Source organism: Struthio camelus, chromosome 4 (assembly GCF_040807025.1).
Source record: "Struthio camelus isolate bStrCam1 chromosome 4, bStrCam1.hap1, whole genome shotgun sequence".
In the NCBI taxonomy this organism is placed as follows: Eukaryota; Metazoa; Chordata; class Aves; order Struthioniformes; family Struthionidae; genus Struthio; species Struthio camelus.
In genome coordinates this window covers 83,004,458-83,027,922 of record NC_090945.1, presented here as the reverse complement: position 1 = coordinate 83,027,922, position 23,465 = coordinate 83,004,458, and the positions used below count along the sequence as shown (strand labels likewise).

The following is a 23,465-nucleotide window of genomic DNA, read 5'->3' as shown; positions in this document are numbered from 1 at the left end:
GACAGACGGACAGACACGTGCACGCACGCACTGCCGACACACACTGACCTGTGGTCCCAAACCACTTGCTAGCACTTAGACCTGTGCGCATACATGCGCACAAAAGAGAGTCCCTGCACTCAGGAAAACAGTTAGAAAAGGAGTTTAATGAGAAGACAGGACTGACTGTGCTGATCGAGCAGTCCCTTTTTCCTCTCCAGACCACCCTCATCGCTACATTTCTCCTCCTTTGATTCTTCCCTGAATCATTCCATAATAAGTCATGTGCAATCCCAAAATGTTCTTCCTCTGCATCCCATAATGTGTTCCATATCCCTAGGTAGTAACCTAGAAATAATAAAATGCATACAGGTGAGGTCATGGACTGATGATGGTGTTGCTTCCTGTTAAAGCCAGGTGAGGACTAGGAGTCCATACTTATTCTCTGTACCGTTTCCAAAAGATTTGTTTCTGGTAACACCTATGTTGGAGCTTTTCTAGTATTTGTTTCACTTTTCAGTATTTTGTGTAAATGCATGTTAGTTCAAGTTTGTGAAACCATAGCAACTTACATCGCCAAGAATGTGCGTTTGCTATGAACGATGGTTGGCATTTGGTTTGGCATTGTCCAGCTATGACAATTTGAGACAGAAATGGCAAAAGCATAGTCAAACATACTTGAAAAATAAACAATATAAATTAATATATTATGTGATCTTTTCCCCTTTTTAATACTATGCTTATTTATATTTTCTTTTTGAAGAATTTATTGCTGTTGTGACTGTAACAGAATGAAATTGCCTCTGTGTCTACTTCTGACAATTATCAAAAATTAAATTATACTCCTAAATTAAAAGTGTTAGAAATAGTGCTCTTTCAGAAATATTTGACCTGCATTCCAAAGCCAGATCCTGAAATTACTACTTGTTCCTTTAGAAGCAACAATTCTATTAAGAAGGGTTTTGTCTGCGGAAAGGATTGCAGAAATAGGTCACAGGTTTAGCAATCTATGAAAGGATTGTACCTGGAACATATTTTTCAGTAAATAGTCTTCCCCAACCCACAGTGCATGAAATTTCTGAATTCAGGTCAAATTTGGAAAATAGCTTCAGTAAGATTAAGAAAAAAAAAAAAAGGTAAGAGTCTTACTCACAAATTGGAAGAGGTGTCAGAAGCAGTCACTTTACCCTGTTCTGCTGCATCTTCTAGCAATAACTCCCAAACTGGGTAGTTTCATTCCGCAGTCAGGAATCCCCAACTGCATTAAATGTAAAGTATTTTCAATTAAGTTTTGAGATAGCCACCAACAGTGATCTGCAAGAAGATTTGACTGGCATGTATGAAATCTGTATTTAAATCCTCTCTGTGCGTAGTTCAATATAGAGATTTGAATCGAAGTCTCTGACCCCTCGGAAGATTTCCATTACCATAAGCTGCAGAGTGCTGTGGGATGAGCAGTGTGGCCTCCCCTTTGGCCGCTGTCCTCATATATGTCTTAATGAAGCATTGCCTGGATCACAGCTGAATGCTAGAAATCACTATTGATTCATTGGGCAGAAATTCAGAACTGAATTTATTTTTGTTCAAGTAAACGATTTAAAAAAAAAAAAAGTTTGATTCCCCCTTTGAACTGTGAAAAATCAGTTCTTCTTTAGCCTGTCAGATGGAAACTATTCTGAAGTCGAAGCCTTTCAGCTCGGCAGTCGGACGACCTCCGACGACTGCGTGTAACGCCCTCCAGGGCTTTCATCACCATTGATGGAAGTTTTTAACAGAGTAAAGGTGATAGGAATTGCACCGGCTGTCTAAAGTAGTGATGGCCAGGTTTAGAGAAACAGGGGAGCGCAGAGACATGGTTTGTGAGATTTCAACTGGGAGGTGCCCTGTCCGAGGGAGCAAGGCAAGGAGACAAGCTTGAAGTACGATTGCTTCCACTAAACGGTTGATGCACAGCATGGGTCGCTGTTACGAAGGTAACCGTCACTGAAAGGGAAGAACTTGCTTGGTTCTGGGCTCGCTGGCCTGTTGAAGGAGCTGATTCAAACCGGCAGAAAACAATTAACTCAAGGTTTTTAAGGTGTCTGCTGGGTTAGTGAATTGAATCAGCATAGAGCGGGTCAGACAAGCTTCAGCCCTGGGCCCATGTGGGCCAGAGAGGGCAGCAGCGTTTCAGAGGCCAGCAGCTTCCAGGGCAGCTGAAATGTTCAGCTTTACCCTGGCTCTTTTACTGAAGAACGTCTTTTGTCTCTTTTCATTAAATAAAAGGCCATATTTTGGCCTAGAAGAATACTTTTTGGAAGAATCTTATTTTTCCTTCTGTCACTGACTGTGTAAGAGTTGGACTGAACAATGGAAACAGGCTTATTTTGAATCTTTCAAAAAATCTAACTGGAAAATTTTCAGTGCTTTAGTAATGTTTGCACAGAAGAAAGTTACTGGCAAACTTCTATGAAAAATTCATTTTGATTTGTTGAGTAAGTGTTGCAGATTAGGTGGCAAAATATATTTTCAAGGAAAAAAATAAGCATTTTTTTTTTTCTTAAATGAATGAGGTTATAAATACTGCTGGGTTCACCTCAAAGCTGGGAACCTTGAGTTCTGATCCATGTTACCAGGATTATTTCTGCTATTTAGCCAGTTCATTTAATGTGAAAGGTATAAGCAGTCGTGGGAGCAATAAACTAAATCTGGAATTCTTCCAAGCACCCTCACTCCACGCTCCTCCTTGCCTAAATTGTGATTCCTTGTGCGTTCTTTATTTTCGGGTGTGTTTTGGTGATGGAACCATCCAACTTTATAAGCAATTGTAAAGAAGCTCTACCCTCCTGTAGGGATTAGACTTTAATTTTGGATGCGTTTTCAGTAACTGGTAATCAGTGAGAAAAACAATAATAGTAATAAAAAAAGACAGCGTGAAAAATTGAAGTACAGTTCCTAGTGTTCTGAATTCTAAAGCCTCCCTAGTCGACATTCAAAAGATTTTAATTTATTATCTTTCTATTTAATGCATTTTGAACACATCCTTTTGTGGAGTACATTTTTCACATATAAAAAAGGCCAGTTATCTGAGTAATATTTTACAGAGTGAAGCGAATATAATATTTTATAATCAAATAGCATGTGCTGCTTGCTCTGATATGTGTCAAACTATTGTATTCTGATCACCAACTATTTGATTTTTCTCTCAGCTTTAGTCTCTTTGTCATATACAAATAATTTCTAAAGTTTAGGTCTGCAAGATCTTAAGACTGTTGTTTATGTATGGAAAACTGCAAAAGGAGACAGTAGAGTAGTGTCTTTAGAATTTAAAATTATGTTTATTGCTATTATAAAAGGTCTAGACTCTCCGGTGATTTTGATTAGTGACACTTGCAAATCTCATTTATCCCTAATTGTTTCAAATTTGACTTTTAGAACTGTGCTAGGGTGTTTGTGTATTTTTGTGTTTATATTATTTCATAATTTCTAAATATTTAACCAAATCATACATCTTTCTGTCTTGGCAGAAACATACCAACCCTTCTCATCAGTATTGCCTACATTTTCTATCTTCCTTTCACCTGTTTTGTGCCTTACAGTTTTAAATCACTCGTAATTTTATTACTTTGATTATGACTATCCCTAAACATGTGCCTGAGGCCACTGTTCAGTTAGCCTTAACATATTTCCCACTGGCTGAAGTTTTAAGACATTTTTTAGTAATAGTAATAGCTTATAATGGTACACAAACTAAATATTTTTTAATTAATGTCCTTTGTAAGCAGAAAATTCAGTTCATGCCACAGCTGAGGAACTGACGTGGAGATATTAGTGCAAAGACAGCTGAAGTGCTTATCACTTTTTGGTGCCCTAAGATGTGCAACTTCAGCTGAGGTTAGCCCCACAGACATGCAACGCTTCTCAGCGGCAGTATGTAACCATCCTAGTGTTAATGCTTCTTTGTAAAAAAACCAACCCCCCCAAACTACTGATATATCCATGCAACAATAAATACATGCATTAAAAATCTTTATGATATTGCTGAGACGTGGAGAATCTATATGATCATAGGTAGCTAGCACAGCAAGAACTGTTTCAAGGTTATGACTGTCTTCTGTAGATACCTGGAATAAATAGTAGCATGGCAGAAATGCGGTTGAATGAGTTTATAAAATTGACATAAAAAGAAGCAGTTATAAATTGCCCATGAATACTTTAGTCTGGGAAATGAAAATAAATTTTTCAAGCCAGAGGTGATAACTATACCACAGCAATAATGGAGGCTAAAAAAGAAGGGAAGGAGATGACTGTAAAATAGATCTCAGCTGGATTGTGAAGAAGATGATAAGATTATCCACTATTGACTGTAGGTGGAGGCAGGTAACTAGACCTGATGAGCTAAGAATCCTTCAACTCGTGCACACAAAATAGAGCATAAGGATTGGTTGAGTGCAAAGATCATACACAGTGCTTAGGTTATTTAGGCCTGTTTTTAATTCTGTCCAAAGGGTACCTTCAGTTTGCATTTCCTTTCTCATTTGTCTTTATTTCTACCATCCTTTCTTTTTTCATGTTTCCCCATTTTTTTCCTGCACTACTTCTGCCATAATTTTCCTGACTAATCCAGTTGTCTTTTTCTGTGTTTGCCTCAGTGAAAGCTAAGGAAGTGCCAATTTTGTGCAATGCAACCTGAAGTTGAAATACTCAATTAGCGTACTCAATATACTAGTTTAGGTATCAGAAACAGTCTAGCAAGGTGAGCATGGAAATCCGTATGGACTAATTTACTTGATGACAAGTGCATAGAATAGTCTCAGCCGATCACTATTTCTGAGAGTCAGCCACAGTTTTTATTGCTCTTATGTTTCTCAATGTAGGTGTCTTCTGTGACACCTATACTTGCAGCTCTCAGTCCTGCTTGTCCTTTTCTGTTCTCAATAAATAGCAATAATCATATATTATTTATGTACCTCTTATTATCCCAGACGTAGGATCTGCCTCTAATTCTTTGTGTCGATAGTGTTCCATAGATCAGCTGTGCGTTTTGATTCCTATATCAGAAAATAAAATTTAGCAGTATGAAATGCTGTATCTGTTCCTTTGTCTGCGCACAAGCTCTTGCTGTTTCAAAGCACTGTGTATTGTTAGACAAAGAACTATGTTATATCAGTGCCTGCATGCTGTACAAATTCCAAATGAAACCGTCAACGGTGTGATTGATAGTATTAAAATTTTAGTAGATCAAGTTGAGATCAAAGATTGTTATAGTCTTTTAAAATTCTTTTTTTAGTGTAATTTCTAACTAAGGAGAGATAAGCCAAAAAAAGGGTTAGCATTCATGTAGGTTGATGCTTTGGGCATGATTCCAGGAATCTTTACCAAGCTTTTTACGGTGTTAAAGTAACTGCGTTAGGTCTCAAATATAGGTTACCATGAAGATTGTATGTGCAGATTATGTGAGCAGGTAGTAGAAATAAAATAATTTAGTTTTCAAACGTGCTTTTATGCTTTCTCATGCTTTATGTAAACCTGCAGTGCTTTCATGTGTTTGCATTCTTTTTGCTGTCTTCTCTCTCTTTTTTCTTATCCTAAGCCTATAGCAAAGACGCTCTCTGTTGTGATGACCCTCAGCAGTCTGCTTTTTTCCTTTTTCATGCTATCTTATACTGGAGTACCTTTTCTAATTTGTCTATTCCATGTCTTGAGTGCAAAACTCGAAACTTGTCTAGCATGAGCAAGCCTATTCTCTTAATCCCAGTCCAACGATTTCATTAGGGTGTCGTGGTAAGGCTGTTTCATCTTCAGCTGTGTTTGTTTCCCACATTTTCTTTTAACTGTGTTAAAAATATGCTCTATCGCTCTATCACTTTCATTAAAACTGTCCATTTCCTTTATCCCATGCTCATCATGGTGAGCGGCAGGCAGCAATAACCCTCTCAGTAGTAATCCCTAGCCTGCAACGTGCCTGCAAATAAGCTCTGTTCAGAGCCAGGTGGTCCCCACTCTCTTAGTGCTTGTGTCAAGTCATTCGTAAACAAAAACTAAAGGAGCAGAAGTAAGAAACAGCATCAGTGATACAAAGTGATGCAAAACTTCCCCCCTAAAATGTCTCGCATGAATTGATCCCGTTGCCGTTGATCTCGTCCACCTAATCACAGTGCTGCCTGTGAGTTGACGTTACATTGCCTTGGTCCTTCAGTACCAAGCAACCGGCTGCATCTTCCATTCTCAGAGCCCATTGAAAACTTTGGATAAATTTTGTCAGAAAACATGGCTTATTGGAAAGTACCAGCACTTTGAAATAGAAGCCAATTCCAACTAAGCTTTTCACTGAGAAATTTTTTCATGTACTCATGGAAGATGATAGAGCTAATCCTAATTATGATTTTGAAATCCATCTAGGAAGAATGAGAACATAGCACACAGTGCCTAGGGCACAGGTGTGATATGCTCATGCACTTGCTTGGCTAAACAGTCTTTGTAAGCCTCTCTAAGCTGCAGAATGAAGGTAATATCCAGAATGATGGACTGTAAACCTGCCTAATGCAGAATGAATTAGTGCATAGCAGTTTTCTTAGAGGGCTTCCTTTTTTATGCCTTAAAAAAAAAAACAAAACTGTACATGCTCTTCAAATGTTGCTCTTTCTGTAGCTCATATATTTCATTCAAGTTTGTTAATCACAGTTCTCTTTTTTTTTCATTCATGAATTCTTATGCAGAAACCCATTAAATGATTAAATTCAAAATTTTAATTGCTAGGAGTCATAGCAAAAGATTTTTATCTATCAATTACATCTTTTTGATCTTTTTTGCAAAAATTATTTTAGTAAATGTACCATGCAGTTTGTCAGAAACATGGCAACTTTTCCTAGCGATTGCCATTATACTTATTTGAATAATTTTGTCATATTTATGTGATGAAATGTTCTACTCAGTCTGAATGTGCTGCTTGTCTCAGTTCTGTAGGTATCTGATTGGTAAAGTTTCTTATTTTTAATAAGAAATGTCTCTCTTTTTTTTTTTTTTTTTAAAGAATAGTAAGTTATGGACAATTTTCTCTTTTAAGACTGTAGTAGACCAAAGAAAATAGTAGTTTGTCTGCAGGGTTGAGTCATGCGCTGCAGTATCTTGCTGCGTGCCAGAAGTCCTTGCTGGTTCTTCCTGGTGGTTTGAAGATGTTCTGAACTACCCGAATGAGCATCTCCAGGTTCCCTCCTGACTGCGGCTTGAGAGCAAGCTAGCTTGTGTATAGAGTCCAAGTTATAACTTGTTTGAGTTTGCATGTTTAAATTTGTTTTTCTGTCTATTGACGTAAGAGGTCCAGTGTGTTTTCAAGTTCCCTAGCACAATTTTATGCTTCTAAAATGTTCACGTTAAACTCTGCAGTTCATCAGGGAAGGTTTTGCAATGATCAGGTTAGTTGATCCCTGAAAGATGATAAACTGCAGAGTAGCTGAGAGCTGCAGAAAAAGAGGGATGAGAAATGGTAAGGTATTCTCCCTTGCGAAAGAATTTTTTTTTTTTAATTTGAAATAGAAGTAGTCATTTGTTGTACTTAAGTCTATCAGTGATGTTTCAAAGGCGTTATTTTCTGAATATTAGTTAGAAAAGTTCTTTCTCAAATGTGGTGCTTGTGAAATAACTGTTTTATATTGTCATAGTTCCATGACTAAAGTATCTTAAAGTTGTATATTCTCTTTTACTGTCTCTCAGGAAAGTAATAGTTTGGATAATTAAAATCTATATGTTTTAATGGTCTGTGAAGTGAATGAAATGGTATGCTATCAGATCTAAGTGTGCTTATTGGATCTAAAATTCATACTAGCTTTACAGATGCCCAGTGTGCTATAAAATGCATAGTGATTCACCTCTCATCATTATATCTGAATGTCAAATGTAAAGTGAGTCAAATTTAAGTGAACTAGATTGTCTGTATAATCAGTTCCAGAGGGATGTAGCTCTAGTGGCTGAGATTTAATGTGAAAAGATCATATATGGCCTTTTCTGGCCTTGAAATCTATTAAGGCACTGAGAAAAGTGGCCATTCTTCTATAGAAAGAGAACAAAATCCAAACTGCAAATGAAAGGGGAAATAAATCTAGGGGACATACTAGTATGAGATTTAAAGGAAAGGGATTGGGAGAGGCGAGATGAAGACTTAATAGACATTCATGCCAGGCTTTGGGAATTCTGATTATTATTTTAGTGCACATTTATATGTAATAAATATATGGCATTCTCCATTATGAAAATACTCTCAAAATACCTTTTTTTTTTTTTTTTTGTGAAATGATTATACTGTCTCCAAATTAGAGAATTTTCATTAGAAATTGGGATTGGACTGTTATTCCTGAATTATTCAGAAAGTTGATTATTGGGAAGTATATTAACATGGTCAGTAGCTGATCCTACTCTATTTTTCGAGTTGTACATTCCTGGATAAGTCCAAGCAAGATAAAACTGCAAATCTTTGCATTCTGGAGGGTTTGATTTTGTTTATTTTAATAACATGGTCACATCTCATGAAGAAAGGATAAAAACCTGCTTACATTATTTAAAGACAACCTATTAGCAACTATGGGTTGTTTACTTCTGTCATATTATCATTTAATATAAACCTATATGGAATCCTATATGTCCTATATGGAATCGGCAATTCAGTTTGCAGCTATAGATTTATCCTTTACAATACTCTTGCTCTAATTAAAACGACAGAGCTCTAAAATGCTTTAATTAGGTCATGGATCAGTTCTCACACCTTTTTATCTTGGATGTGTAGGGCAAAAGACAAAATTTGAAAGAGATGGATTAATTAAATCACGGCTTTATTAATGTCTGTCATTTGAGAACTGCTCAGGACAGCATGTTCAATCAAGCTATCATTACTTCCTTAATTATTTCACATGCTTGTAGTATTGTCAGCACCCTCTACTGATGATAGCTCTTCTCTAGACTGTGGTTCTGCGTCCATCACCTCCTCTGTCTTAAGAGACACTGCAAGGCTTTGGGAAAATGGTATTTCCTCAGCATATTAGCCATTAGGAACTTTAGTCCGTTCCAACTTCTGTTAACACATAGGTGCCTACTTTTAAGTCTGCTTATAATTCCAGAAGTTCCAGTAGTCCAAACCAATGGGCTTATGGAGTGAGAATATTCACTGGACCCCAGAACAAGATGCCAGTAACAAACGTTGATACCTCTGAGCCATCCCCTTTCCTCTTTTTCCTTTACGCTCTCCCTAACAACTTATAATAGACTAAAGTAGGAATTACTTTTTTAGGATATGGAACAGCACATACCTTCTTAATCTGTGATAAGTTCAGTCAATGTTTTCCAATAAGAGTGATGTATAAAAGCGGATGGCTTTGTTGTGTATATCCTAGTGGCAATGCTTGCTTGCATCAGGGTGAAGTAAAGAAATTTAACACAGGGGATTGATCTAGGGCTGAGAAAAACAAAATCTCCTTTGCCAACTCTTGTAGCCTTACTTCTCTCTCTTCTATCCCTCTGTTCAGAAATCATCTAGTACACATAGAGAACTGCAAAAGTAGTATTCAGTTGTTCTTATTATTGTAAAGCCTAAATGAACTTATTCTTGTTTATTTTCAAGAAAAAATGTTCTGATATATTTAGAAGTCATTCTTATAAACGGGAAGCCTACTTTGTGTTTTGTTTCCTACTTACATTTAAAAAATCTGCACATAAAAAGTCATCATAGAAATATGTATAATCTCCCCATTTCTCTAACCTGCAGATGTATTCAATAAATTGTTATGTTTCAGAGCATCAAATTATTTTTAAATATGCATATTTTACATTGAACAGAAATGCAGTATGTACTTATTCCAAATGTAGTATGCTGTGTATGCTTCTCTGCAGTCTCTTGAAATGAATATTAGCAATCTGTTTTCTAGTGATAATATCCACCTCCTTGAAATGTGGATGTCATTTGTTACTTGTTTTAATTTCTCTGCCTTTAATTTCTGCTATGCCATTACTTTATTATTTTATAAACTATGTCTATGTCAGCAGGGCTCTCTTTACAAATCACATAAAATCAAATTCATAGTTTGTCACTGAAATACTATACATTTTGCTGTTATTTTTCAATAGGTTTTCAACCCTCAAAGACAGCAGTCCTTGGCATTTGTCTGGCCTCTGAGGTGACAATTCAGCTTACTGAGCAAATAGAAAATGGTTAATTTTTTTGTCAGATTAGTTTTCTGCCAGCTCACAGAAAACTGGCTTCCCGTAGTGGGAAATGGTCACCAGACCTGGCACAGTGAATGAAGTAGGAGTGTGTATGTGTGTGTCAGGGGAGGGAAAGAAAACACAATTATGGCAGCTCTTAGTCATGTGCCTTTAGAAAAGTGGTAGGAAGTAGATCATCTTGACTTCCAGCGTTAAGAAACTGTATGGTTCTCCTGATCTTGTTCCAGCACTATCATAGTACCAGCTGTAGTGCAAGCTGCTGGTGTTGTTGAATGTCTGGGGGAAGGAGAGAGGAAAAAATGACTCTTTCGCAGAATCACTGAGGCTGGACACGACCTCTAGAGACAGTTCAGTCCACCTCCCTTACTCAAAGTAGGGGCAGCTAGAGCAGGTTGCTCAGGACTGCATCTACTGGGTTTTGAGTATCTCCACAGATGGAGACTACACAGCCTCTCTGGGCAACCTATTCCAGTGCTTGACCACCCTTACAGTACAAAAGTTTTCCCTTATGTTTAAGCATAATTTTATGTATTTCAATTTGTGTGCAGTGTCTCTTGTCATTTCACTATGTATCACTGAGAAGAATCTGGCTCTCTTTTCTCTACTATCCCCTATTAGATATTTAGAGACACTGATAAGATCCCCCCTGAGCCGTCTCTTCTCCTGGCTGAAGAGTCCCAGCTCTCTCAGCCTCTCCTTGTAGGAGAGATGCTCCAGTCCCTTCATCATCCTTGTGGCCCTTCGCTGGACTCCAGCGAAGTATGTTGGTGTCTTTCTTGCACTGTGGAGCCCAGAAACTGGACCCAGCACTCTAGATGTGGCCTCATCAGTGCTGAGTAGAGGGCAAGGATCATCATCTTCAACCTGCTGGCAAGGCTGTGCCTACTGCAGCTGAGGATGCTGTTCTTTGCTGCGAGGGCAAATTTCTGGCTCAGGGTTAACTTATCTTTCAGGACCCTCAGGTTCTCCTCTGCAGAGCAACTTTCCAGCAGGTCAGCTGGTGCATGGGGATTATTCCTCCCCAGGTGCAGGACTCTGCACTTCCCGTTGTTGAATTTCATGAGGTTGCGCTCTGCCCATTTCTCCAGCCTGTTGAGGTCCCTCTGAATGGCAGCACAGCTATGTGGTGTATCAGCCACTCCTCCCAGGTTTGTTTTGTCTGCAAATTAGCCTGAGGATTCACTGTGTCTAGTAGCTGTGGTTTTCTAGGAGGTATCATTCTCAGTTTTTATCACATGTATTCCAAAATGTAATATTTTCATAGCACTACTGAAATGATTATAGTAATGGATGTTCTGTGCAATAAGAGGAGAACGAATTACTGTCTTTAGTCTGTCATTGCTCGTCACAAAAATGCAGGAGGCAAAAAGAAGATAATAGGAAACAGTGGAAGAAGAAGACTTATTTAAATTAAAGATAAATGAGACATAAGAAGAAATGGATATAAATTAGCTACAAATACAGTTAGTATAGAATTAAAGTGTCTCTGATGAACAAAAGTGTGACATTCTGTAGTTCATTTTGGAACGAGTTTCCTTCTTCCAGTAGGACTAATTGGGGTTAAATATCTTTGCTGTTTCTAAGATGGATGCTTGGTAAGTTTGAGAGTAGTTATTATCATGTTAAGCTTATTATTAATTATATTATGACTGTCTGCAGCAGCAAGGAAGCAGACCTGATGACTCAAGATGTCTATGTTTCTTACATTGACCTAATTTTCACTGCAACTAATTCAATACAGATTGCAGAGCAATTTGAGAAGAATTTGGAAAGGAATGGAAAATTGAAAGTAGGGTTTTTTTTTTTCTAGTTAAAAAGGATTCTTTGAAAAATAATTTGACTAGCTGTAGCTTCAACATTGCCTTTGGCCTAAGATTGGTTTGATACCACTGTTGTACAAGGATAAGAATATGTTAATTGTCGCTGAGATAGATAATCCCTCTTCCTCAATAATATTTGGCTTTCTAGGTTATTAGATTTTAAACTACGGACTAATACTTCATGTCATTAAACCACTTCATGTGGTTTAATCAACTAGCTATGAACTGTTATATTAAGATTTTTTTTTTATTTTGCTTAACTGTTTATGTGTGTATAATACTTTCTACTTAGTTATTTAGGAGAGGATTCATTTCACTCAACTTGAACTTTCTATCATTAAATACCTCATGTACTGGACTGAGCTTTTATGGTCAATGGGAAAAGAGAGGTGCATCAAAAGAAGGGATTCATCCCGTCCTAACATATCTACAGCAGGTATGCAGGATGAAACGCCTTCTAGAGCTACCTACCTCTATTGAATATGAGAGGTGTTTAAAAGGCTAAAAAGACATCTACGCTTGTTCAACTGAATAGCTGTCTGCACTCCATTGACTGTACAGCCAACGGAGATCCAATGAACAGCCTAAGCTGTGACATGTAGCTCACATGTAGAGACCTAAATTTAGGTGGCCTTAATGCATGACTTGAATCCTGCCTTATCTTAACTTTAAGATGAAAAGACTAGAAAATATAAATACAGGACTTAATTACTGATTATATGAATTTGGAAACCTATGTGAGTTATATATTTCTTTCTGAGACTCTAGGACTTCAGACTTGAAGAGACTCACTAAACTTTATGATTCACCAAGTGATTTTTTTATAGAATTATAGTCTAGTCTCACATACTTAATGCTCAAACAAGAACAGTTATAACTTTGACAGGAAAACTGACTCAACACTCATTAATTTTTTCTGTAAATTTTGATTATTACCTTTGTGGATCTGAAAAAAAAGCATCTCGATGTAAAAGCTGACAAATTTCCTACAGTAAGGCTATGTTTATCTTATGAGAAGTTTATCGAAACATATTTTTTGCTGCTGCCTTGTTCTTTGCACATTCTGCTAATAGGGATAACTCCATTTTGTCTCAGTTGAGCTCTAAATCTCTGCTTTATATCTTTTTGAGTTTTTGCTGTTTGCTAATGGAATTTAATCCAATCCTTATGCATATTTATTTTATGGATAAGGTAGTGCTACATGAAGAATCCCGAGCATATCTTGGATGGCATTTCCAACATCTAACTCTCCCATGTCCAGGATAAAGTTATCTCACTTGGCCTTAGTTTTCTTCAAAGCTGTTTTCTCATTACAGAAGAGTGAAGAATTTCCAAATGCATTTTGATGGAAGCCCTTACTTAGCCTGATGAAGAATTTTGAACCCTAGATACAGTAGTTTACCCAATGATATTTCTATTACTTAGTAGTTTGCAGAAGAGCTTATTAATCAAAGGAAAGTACATGACATTGTTAGTAGTAGTATGAAGAACGTGAATTTTGGTCAGCTGGGATTTACATAGAGATACGTGTTAAGCTGGAGGTCTGAGACTTATTTCTTGCATGGCTTTGGACAAATGAGTCACCTCTGTTTTTCAAAAGTGGCCACTGTCAGACTTTTTTGGCTATTGTTTTGACCCTCCGCATACTCTCCCTGTCCCCACCCTGCTTCATTTTCAAATGTATTTGCTAGTTATAGATCCTGGCATAATCAAGGACTAAGAAGATAATTTCCCTTCTTGCTTTCCTGATGCCACTGGCCAATTACTAAAGAGTATTTCTTTCTTTCATAGTTCAATATTAGTGTTTATCTGAAGCTACAGACTGATAGTTTGGCCTGGATCCATAAAATCCCTTAAAAACCACAGTGGAAGTTGAGCAATTCTTTAGGCATCTGATTCCAAAATCCAAAACTTTCTTTGGCTGCTTCATCTTAAAGATAGCTAAAGCTGAAGTACTTTCACATATCAAAAGCTTTGTTGCTGGACTGTTCAGAAGCACTTTCATCTCCTCTGTGTGCAACTTGGAGCTTAGTTACTGGAAAGTCCTGTTGGGCTCCACACCTTTGCGTGTATTCCCTTGGGTTCAATCAGCTAGGCATGCTCTAAGAACGCATGTTGGATCAGGCTCTGTATGAAAAACTGATAATAAGTGATTGCAGGGGAGATGATGCTTTCCCAGTTGTTATGGTGATTAGATGAATTCTGTCTTAAATTCCCATGTCGAGAGATTCAAATCTACCTCTTTGCCTACGTACTACACTCTATGCTATTCTATGGTCACTCTCAATTTTTCACTTTGTATGGACTATTTTGAGTAAATTATAAATAAAAATGACTATCAGTGCTTTCATACCCAATTATTAAGTGCTCTCAGAGCCAAGAGCTGTTGATGTATTTTTCTAATGAGTGTTTAATTTAAAATGAATGTCAGAAAATTGTCTGTGACCTCAGAGTTCATTGCCGCTAGTTTTTTGGCACACAGGTAAAATGCATGGGGGCTTAAGTACAACAAACTCTGCAGAAACCATGGTCCTTCTCTGCAGAGACCAAGTGCCTAGAACTTTGAAGCTGCAATGCTAAGCAATATAACATTTGCGTATGTTTAGAAATTTGTTTTGTTATCTCTTTATTATCAAGTAAGGATTGTTTGTTCCTTGTCTTAAAAAAAACAAAAAAACACAACTTTTTAGAGTTTTAGGAACTTTATGGAAATACAGGGAAACTATACAGCCATAGAAATCAGCCAGTGCAATTTTTCTACTGAAATTACGTATTACCAACTTAGCAGCCAAGATGTACTGCACACAAATTACAGAAAAAACATGTAGTCCTAATGGTAATGTAGTAAGGAAAAAAATTTCTGATGGGAGCTCTTCATTGTTAATGTCTAAATCTCTGCTGCACTGTTTGCATTGACCGTGGGGAAGTTAAGGCATATGGGATTTTTTGGAATGTTGTTATAATGTATAATCTTAAAAGCAATATAAATATGGTTTGATTTCACATTAGAAGCACAACCTTTTTGAGATTGTATACTGGAGACAAACAGGAACAAATCTATTTTTTTTTTAATGATAGCAAAGCCTGGGTTATTGTAAAATCTCCTTCTAAATAGCGTTAGCCCTCTTTTAGCTTGGTTTCCCAGGGAAATGAGACTTACATCATTATCTGAGTAATGTCTGAGTATGTCTGAGTAATTTCGAATAGATGTGAACTATTGTCCAGTTTCAACCTGTACTGTAGAGTTTCCGCGTCATAAAGGTAATTCAAATCTTTTTATGAAGATCAGCTACCAGAGAGAGAAGCAAACAAAGTAATAAGGAGCCTCCTGTTCACACCGAGAGCAAGGCAGGTGCGCTGCTTCTGCCCGATTCAAAGTGTTGGGCAGAAAATATGATGGAGTGGGGTTTCAGGCAGCGCAGCAGCAAGGTGGGATAATGGCTGTACATCTGTGGGAAACCGATTTTTGTTAATTCGACAGCTCAGAGATCAGCTTTTATTATATGAATAAATGAAATTCTGGTTTGAAAAGAAGGTCACAACAAACTCACGTGTAGGAACTGCAGAAAGTTTATGGTTCAGTTAAAGAATGCTGAATTTTAAAAAGTCACTTGAATATGGAGCTGCATTTCAGTGAAGGGTAACGATATAAAGAAAACTATAGTCAGTAGACTATCTTAAAAATGTGTTTTTATTTACTATACTCATGACATAATTCCTAGTAATATATAGGCATGTTTGTGCCCCATGGCGGGGCTGCATTATTTTAAATACGTTGAACAAGTCTGCACAGCAAAATGCAACATGTTTTAGAGGTCCCCAGGCTGGTCAAAAGAAGTTAGTAAAGCTGCAAAGCACCAGGGCAGCCCTGTAAAAAGAAATTTAAAAATCTGTTAACCTTTTAGAATCAGTGAATATTTATGGGAGCTTGAGTGTGTTCGGGGCTTTTGCTGTGGTGCGTGGGTTTCTTAGTTTTGGATTTTTTTTACTTCCGTTCACCCTATGCATTTTCATAGCACGTTGCAACGTGGTTACTGCTTGAGGATTTCAATACTAGGACTGGGAGAGAGCTTTAATGTAAAATCTGTGTTGCATAACTGTATGCTTACGATCTCTTGATATCAATGGAAATCCCTTTGAGTGTACAATATGTCAGATATATGACAAGTTGGTGAATACTTTAATCTGGGTATTAAATTTCTTCTCAATAATAACTACACCAAAAAATGGGTTGCTTGTCTCCCACTGCAAAAACGCCTTCCAGTCTTTGGAAGGAAGTTAATGTATTAAAATTTAGCAAGATAAAATAAACACTCATCGTGTAACTGTGCAATAACTCAAATCAGTCTGAAAATATTAATGTAATATTGATTGCTAACAGGAGTTATTTTGCTGCTATTGGAAAAGATTCATACAAATAGCTAAGTAAACATTTGTGGCCTATTGTCTTTGACAGTGCTCTACAAAGGAGGAAGTAATTTTATTCAATTTTCTTTTTTAAATCCTGTTTGATCTTCCTAGTTTACAGTCCTTATTTTCAAGAATTTGATATCCTTCCCCTCTCTTTCCAAAATTTTTAAAACTCAAAGTAAAAATAAAAGTGTTGATCTTCTAATTAGTGTTAATCATTCACCGAATGTAAGAAAATGTTTCCTTATTCGATTTTGTTGTCATTTTTAACAAAAAGTAATAATGCAGTGACTATTGCTAAATTAATGTTGCAGAATTTTATTTAATTAATATGAATTTTGTTTTTGAAAATTAGGACTTTATTGATCAAGGCTGAAGTTATTCTCAAATAATTCTGAGGAGCATTTCCTAAATACCAACTATTAGGCTTAACATGTAATATAAAGTTTATTTCTGTGTTCTACTCTTTAATCATGGATATTCACATCAGAATTAGGAATCAGTTAGATTTCACTTCTCATGTTAAAATAATGTTTGCAAGTTATTTATCAATATGAATATTTAGTTTTCAGATTTAATAACAGATAATACAGTTCTGATATCTGGAAATGTACTATTTTGCAAGCACCTTATAAAATATAAATGCTTAACACAGTAGTCTGGATTATTAGTAAGTAGCGTATTTTTTTAGTTGTCTGGAACTATTTTGGAAAATTATGTACTGATATATGTTGTATATTTGCATATGGTTTATGTGCTAAATTATTGTTTTTATGGGAGTTACAAAAAAAGAAACATCCCATGGCAGAAATCCCTTCACTGTCTCTGTGAGCCATACATGAAGGGAAAAGATACGTGCTTTTCTCTTTCACATATCAGTACATTAAGCTATTCATTTTTCTGACTTACTTACAGTTATATGCTGTTTATTTTTCATTCACTAAGTCTTTTCTTTTTGCATATCAGGGGTTACGTGATCTCCTTAACCACATTGAATGTAATTGTGTAATTGAAAGTAATTCTTACCTGTTTGGTCCATCTTCATGTTCTGTGTTGGCTTAAATTGGACTATAAAATCTTTGAAACTGATTTTTAAAAAAATCTCTGATGCTCAGTTTTGCTGCTTATTCCTTGCTGTAAACAATGGGAAGAAAAGCTACCGTTTCCTGATTTCCCAGCCTTTGCCACTGGAATCGCTGCAATCCAGTCGCTGCAGGCCCAGTCCCTGCCTCATCTGTCTTTCCGATTAGCCATTTTCTTCAGTTTCTCATTATTCTCCTAATTTGCTACTGTAATCTCTCCCAATCTAAATTTTATTCCTTTAAAAATAGTATTTCCTTTGGTAGCTAATTATTTGATCTCAGTTTTAGCAAAAGACCTTGAGCACTTTTAAACACTTTTAGCATTAAGTAGTTTCCTCTTTTTTTTTTTTTTAATATTTCCATGTACCAAAAATTCAGTAAATTTAATCCTTAAAAATCTTAATTTAGTTACTAAGTACTGTATTGAATAAATTCCTTATTGTTGAAATTAAATGGGAGTAATGTATCCTGGCAGCACCATCTTCTGTTTAGTATACAAGAGGGTATTTTGGTTTGTCCATCGAGGGGCATATGTAGGGAAGCCAGGGTAGCTTGGGACGGTGATCACGTAGAGGGAGTATTGAAATTGGGTTATAAAGTCAGTGCAGCAATGATTATAAAGGGAATCATAATTTGGAAAAAAAAAAAAAAAACCTGGAAATGGGAGCGCTTGCTGTTCTAGCTGGAGGAACAGAATAGAGGAATAGGGAGCGGGAGTGAGGGAGGAGGATGGAGGTGGAAAGAATGCTACTGTCACCTCTGCCAGCGCAGGTGAGCCCCGTGTTTCTGTAACGCGCAGTGCTGATTTCCTTCTGTTGTGCTGGATGCGCTCAGCAGTCTGTCTCGGTGCTTTGTTTTGCCTTTTTAATTTTTACAGGTGGCTGCTCTGGAAGAAGCACAAATTTTTTTAATAGGAATAAAAAAGAATAAAAAACCGCAAAACAACAGAAAGGGCAGAGAATGTTGAGGCTGTTGCTGCACGTGTTTTTAAAAAGTATTTCTCCTGAGCAATTCAGTAGTGAGTACCAGAGCCATCAAGTGTTCCCCTGAGAGATGTAAATTCATTCAGTAAATGCTTTATCCTTTCTGCAAAAATGTAAATGTGAAACTTTTCTTTGAATTCTAGGTGAAACGATGAGAATCGCCTCTTCGGAGTTTGCTGATGATCCGTGCTCGTCGGTGAAACGAGGCACCATGGTGCGGGCGGCGCGGGCCTTGCTTTCTGCTGTCACTCGCTTGCTCATCCTGGCTGATATGGCTGACGTCATGAGGCTTCTATCACACCTGAAAATTGTATGAATCTTTAATTTTCTATATTGTTTTTGCATGTTTTCTGTATGGACAAGCATTGGACCCGTAACTAATCGATTCCACTGTTCCCTTTTCTGTTCTACTTCTAACCTACTTCATTATTTTCTTAAGAAAGCGCTAGACAAGAATTAGGATTTGACATTTCTACATTAGTCTCATTAATTTTCTGATTTGGCATAAAATAATTTTTGGAGGCTTAAAATCAAAATTGTTGGAGGTCTTCAGTGACTGAGCTATGAGTGCTGTTAAGCAGCCCCCTGAACTAAACAGCTGCATTGACTTAACTCACCCTGCAGTTTATTAGGATGGTTTAGTAGCTCAGTACTTGTAAAGCACTGCTATCTTGTGGTAGAGCTTAAGTACTACAGTTGTTCTTGTACTTCTTTACCTCTATGTCTTTGCACACCTGCTGGACATATCATAAAAATGACTCTTTAATTTGGAGTGAGACAATAGTCCAAGTGCCTAGTCAGGTCAACAAAGAGTAAAAATAGAATAAAGAAGAATTAAAGATTGCCAGATGGTTTGCTATAGACTAGTATTCACTTTTGGCTGCTACCATTGACCTGTTTGTGTAAGCATGTTAAAATGCTTTGTAATTGGAACAGAGAAATGTAATTTTTTTTGCTATTTATTGGACTGTTTGACTATTTATTGCATAAACAAATGCACAAAAATCTCCAAAGCAAAGTGCAGTTCTGCTGAAACTCATGTACAGAATGTTTAAAGCCTGCAGAGTACATGTGTGAGCTTAGCAGAGGGGATGGAGAGTTACTTTTTCCTATTTTTTTTTTTTTAATTGAGTGCCCAGAAAGCAATTCCTTTTTTTGTTGTATTTTAACAATGGAACCTCCCAACAATATCCTGTTCTTGCAAAGAGATGAGAGCCCTTCAGCTGACTAATTGTGCTGATAAACTAAATTCTTTGAAAACAGTTTCTGTAATGAAAAAGGCAGATTCTTTTCTGCACAGATTCTCCCGAGCTCTGCTCAGATGAGCACGGTGCTGGTCTGGCGTTGCCGGCCTGTTGTTCTGGCCTGCGTGCAGTGTTAGCACTGTGTCGCTCTCGAGAATGCTTTTAATTTTTCCTCCTGGATCGCACCCCCCCTCCCCCTACTTCTTAATCAAATACTCCTTTGCTAGTGAGGCTAACTCATATTATGAACAATAGTTTTTCTAAACAGTACGATTAAAATTCCTATTTGAGCTGTTTCACAGATAACGAGAAATACTGCTCGCACAGCTGACTTTCCCCCACCTTTTACAGTAGTGTGCGATGTGATTTAGAACATCAATGTGCAATACTCTTTTGTAACTGGTTGTATTTACTTATATAGTTTGCACACTACATTTGCAAGGGTGATGTATGGCAATGTGGTTCGTAGTCTCTGCACTTGTCAAAGATCTTTTTTTGAAGAATCTAACCTCCTATTTTGAAGAACCCAGACATCTTTTTTTTTTTTTTTTAATCAAAATTCAATTTAAGGACCTTAAATTTGATTATTTTTTGCAGATTAAAAAGGGTATTTTATTTCTGAGGATTGACAGTGTAAATATTTTTCTCATCATTCTATACAACAAAGTAGTTTTAGCCCAATAAAATTAAATCACTAGAAAAAAAAAAAAGACAATAGGATAGCATTGACCGTAAGGTAACACACAAAAACTGATGCAAGATACCCTGAAAATTAATGAGCTAAAATCATTCTGCATATCAAAGTTAGGAAGCTTGATTTGTACAGTTGGGATCCTGAATTATACAGTAATTGTTTTTTTTAAATTGTTTGAAAGCCTGTCCAGGAAGCGAGTTATGCTTCAGACTTCGTGGGGAATAGTGCCTTTTAATCAATGTGTTAGGGTGAACACAGGTGTTTGCTTTCCAGGACATTCTGTCATTTCATTCAGATTATATTTTGCTCTATTAGAATTAATAATAATATTTATTGTAGTGAAGCTTGTGTCAGCACTTCTAAAATAGCCTATTCTAATATAGTATGTGGTGATGTAGATAGGAATTATGAATCTATTGTAATTAGCTACACACTAATTAGAGGAATTAGTATCTGTACAGTTGAGCATAATTCATTTATAGTTCATATATTCTTTTGAATGTAGAGATACTGCTCAAAATTGAATTTGTAAAGGTAGTTTTATATATGCATACACACACATATACGTAAGAACATACACACACACACATGTATATACACACAAATACGTATATAAACATACATCTAAAAAGAGGGTTCTATGCTCATGTCATTTCAAATACTTTTCCCATCCAGTTTGTTCATTTCAGAATTTCATAGGCTTGAGCCCAGGCTGACACAGTAGAATATGATCAGCATCTTTCAAAGTCAGATCGTCAGAGTCTGGGTGCAATCTAACAAATCCTCTAGCAGCTTGGTTTAATAGCAACTGGCAAGACTTACAGAAATTTGTGTCAGTTGGTCATGTCTGTGCTTGTCATTACAAGTGTGTTAAAGATGAAAGATTGAGGTAGATTAGTATAAACGTTTCTTAATCTGAAAGTAAGATGTTCATATTTCGATTCATTCTCTTTTCTTTCAAATAGCTGATTATTCTGAAGCCATTACCTCTAGATTCTCTAAAACTGTAAAGTAAACTGGTTTAACACGTGTTTCTTGCTGGAGTGCAGAACCCAGTGAGAAAATAAGATACTGACGTTTTAGAAAAGAAGGAAAAAAATGTTTCTTGGAACAGAAAGTTAATTTGCCTAGTAGAAAAGATGGTAGATTTTTGTGTGTCAGGCTAATTCTTTTTCCTAATGTAAACAGTGTTGCTGTCCTAAGCCTTTGGGTAGTGTTGCGAATAGCAGTGGAGAGCTGATAAGAACCAATTAGATGATACAATGATGCTTCTCCCCCAACTATTATGGCAGTCAGATAGTTTTGTCTTAGAAATTGCTGGGTTTTTTTAAGAGTGAAAGATGAGGTAATTAGATTCTGAATAAGGTTTAGCTTGTGGCTCTCAGACTTAGTACATTTCCAGCATAACAACTACGGATTTAGGGTTTTGAATTATATGTTTTGCTATGGAAATCTGCAGGTTTGCTATAAGTTGTGGATACGTTCAAATCTGTAGAAAGTAGGAATAGGCGTTTTCACTTTTCAATCTTTCTGCCTGGAGTTGCATTACTATACCGTGCAGGACAGAAATACAGCTTTGAATTCCTCTCTAATCACAGGGAAAATTATTTTACTTCCTGTGTGAACAAAGCATTTTAGCCCTTTAAGCGATTTTTTTCCTCCCTCTCACCGTACGTGAGGTAAAGTTTCATGATAAATTTAATAGGTTAACTAGGTGATATAACTGGGGTTTCATATCTTTGCCTGTTTAGCTACAGGATACGGCTGACTGAATAACTGCAGCTATGCTCTCTTTGGTAGGTTTTTTCTTAGTTTGAAAGCAATTGAAAAGAAACTGCAAATCAGGCTGCCAAGTTGAAAAGGAAATAACGGAAATAACGGAAATATAAGGAAATAATCTTTTTTCATTTGCTTTACAAAGATACAATATTATTGATATATCAGGGTAAATTTAAATATTAACAGTATGTTTCAGTTTCCTTTTTTTAAAGTTATTTTTCATCTGCAATTAATAATTACCCTTTGCTTTCACATAAGGCACGTACAAGACATTAAGAACATACCTATTTTGTTTTAAAACCCACAAATATTAAACATTTCATCTTATAAATGTGAGGGCTGAAATGAACAGAGTTTTGTCTTTTATGTTAATTATGCACGATAACAACATACAGTTAATGGAAAGCAATGCATGCTGACATTCAGACAGTTTTTGTATTAAGAAACCTGATTAAAGGCAATGGAAATATTGCACGGCCACCGTTCAGTGATGGACCTGAGGGCTAAAGTAATTGCTAGAGAAGTTACAGACGTTGTCGGGGCGTGCGGCTGACAGAAACGCTAACTGTCGCAGGCGCGGACCGCGCGGGTTTCGTGTGGCGCGAGCGACGGGAGGAAGCGGGGAAGCAGACTGACTCCACAACTTATTTTAAAGATCACAATTTCCTAGACAAGTTACAACGGTACAAAGCAACGATTCTTATTAACAGAAACTTAGCTCAACTAGGATACTTATTTTCTAGTTGCACTGAAAGTTATGCTCACAGTAACTACGCAGTGAGCGGACAAAGCCAGCTGGTTTATGTTAAATGTAATTGCCCAAACGAATGAACTAGGCAAACCAATTCTCGTTGGTCTTACCCATCGTTACCTCAGCGGCCAACATACCCTCAGTCCTAGGGAAGTGACTCGGGAGGGCATCCCCATCCCGAGGGGCTCCGTTAAGTTGGCACACCTGCTGTCACCCATGAAGAGCCCAAGACGGCCTCCGGGACCGACCTGTTTATACCCTTCAGGGGAAGGTGGAGGTGGAGTCACGAGGCCGGTTGCAGTTCTCTTCACGCAGTCGCAGTCCTTAGCTGTTGGCTGCTGCAGGGTTCAACTCCCCTCCGTCCTTACTGTGACGATCGCACTCACAGTGCTGGGGTGGGAGGGGATGGCCAACGGCAGGCTGGCGGCCTTGAGCACGCTTCAGCGCTGAAGAAAGGACTTTGAGTGACTGCCAGTGACTGCTTTACTCTTGCAGTGGTGAAGGAGGAGTCCAGTCCACAGTGATTAATACT

General features: G+C 37.1%; 1 protein-coding gene and 1 long non-coding RNA gene across 8 annotated transcripts in view; one reads left to right on the top strand and one right to left on the bottom strand.

The window, feature by feature from the left end:
* Window positions 1–23,465, top strand: part of CTNNA2 (catenin alpha 2) — a 475,578-nt gene that overhangs the window by 94,287 nt on the left and 357,826 nt on the right. For all 6 annotated transcript variants that reach the window (XM_068943743.1, XM_068943741.1, XM_068943744.1 and 3 more), the window contains one exon: window positions 18,609–18,775. In XM_068943743.1, the coding sequence (XP_068799844.1) occupies window positions 18,609–18,775 (167 nt within the window). The remainder of the gene's footprint in view (window positions 1–18,608; window positions 18,776–23,465) is intronic.
* Window positions 15,664–23,394, bottom strand: LOC138067255 (uncharacterized). 2 transcript variants are annotated; one of them, XR_011141143.1, is made up of 3 exons: window positions 23,182–23,394; window positions 18,240–18,766; window positions 15,664–15,858 (listed from the first exon to the last, which is right to left on the bottom strand). It is a non-coding gene; the product is annotated as an uncharacterized lncRNA (long non-coding RNA). The 2 variants fall into 2 exon arrangements; XR_011141142.1 differs by having other exon boundaries at window positions 23,071–23,376.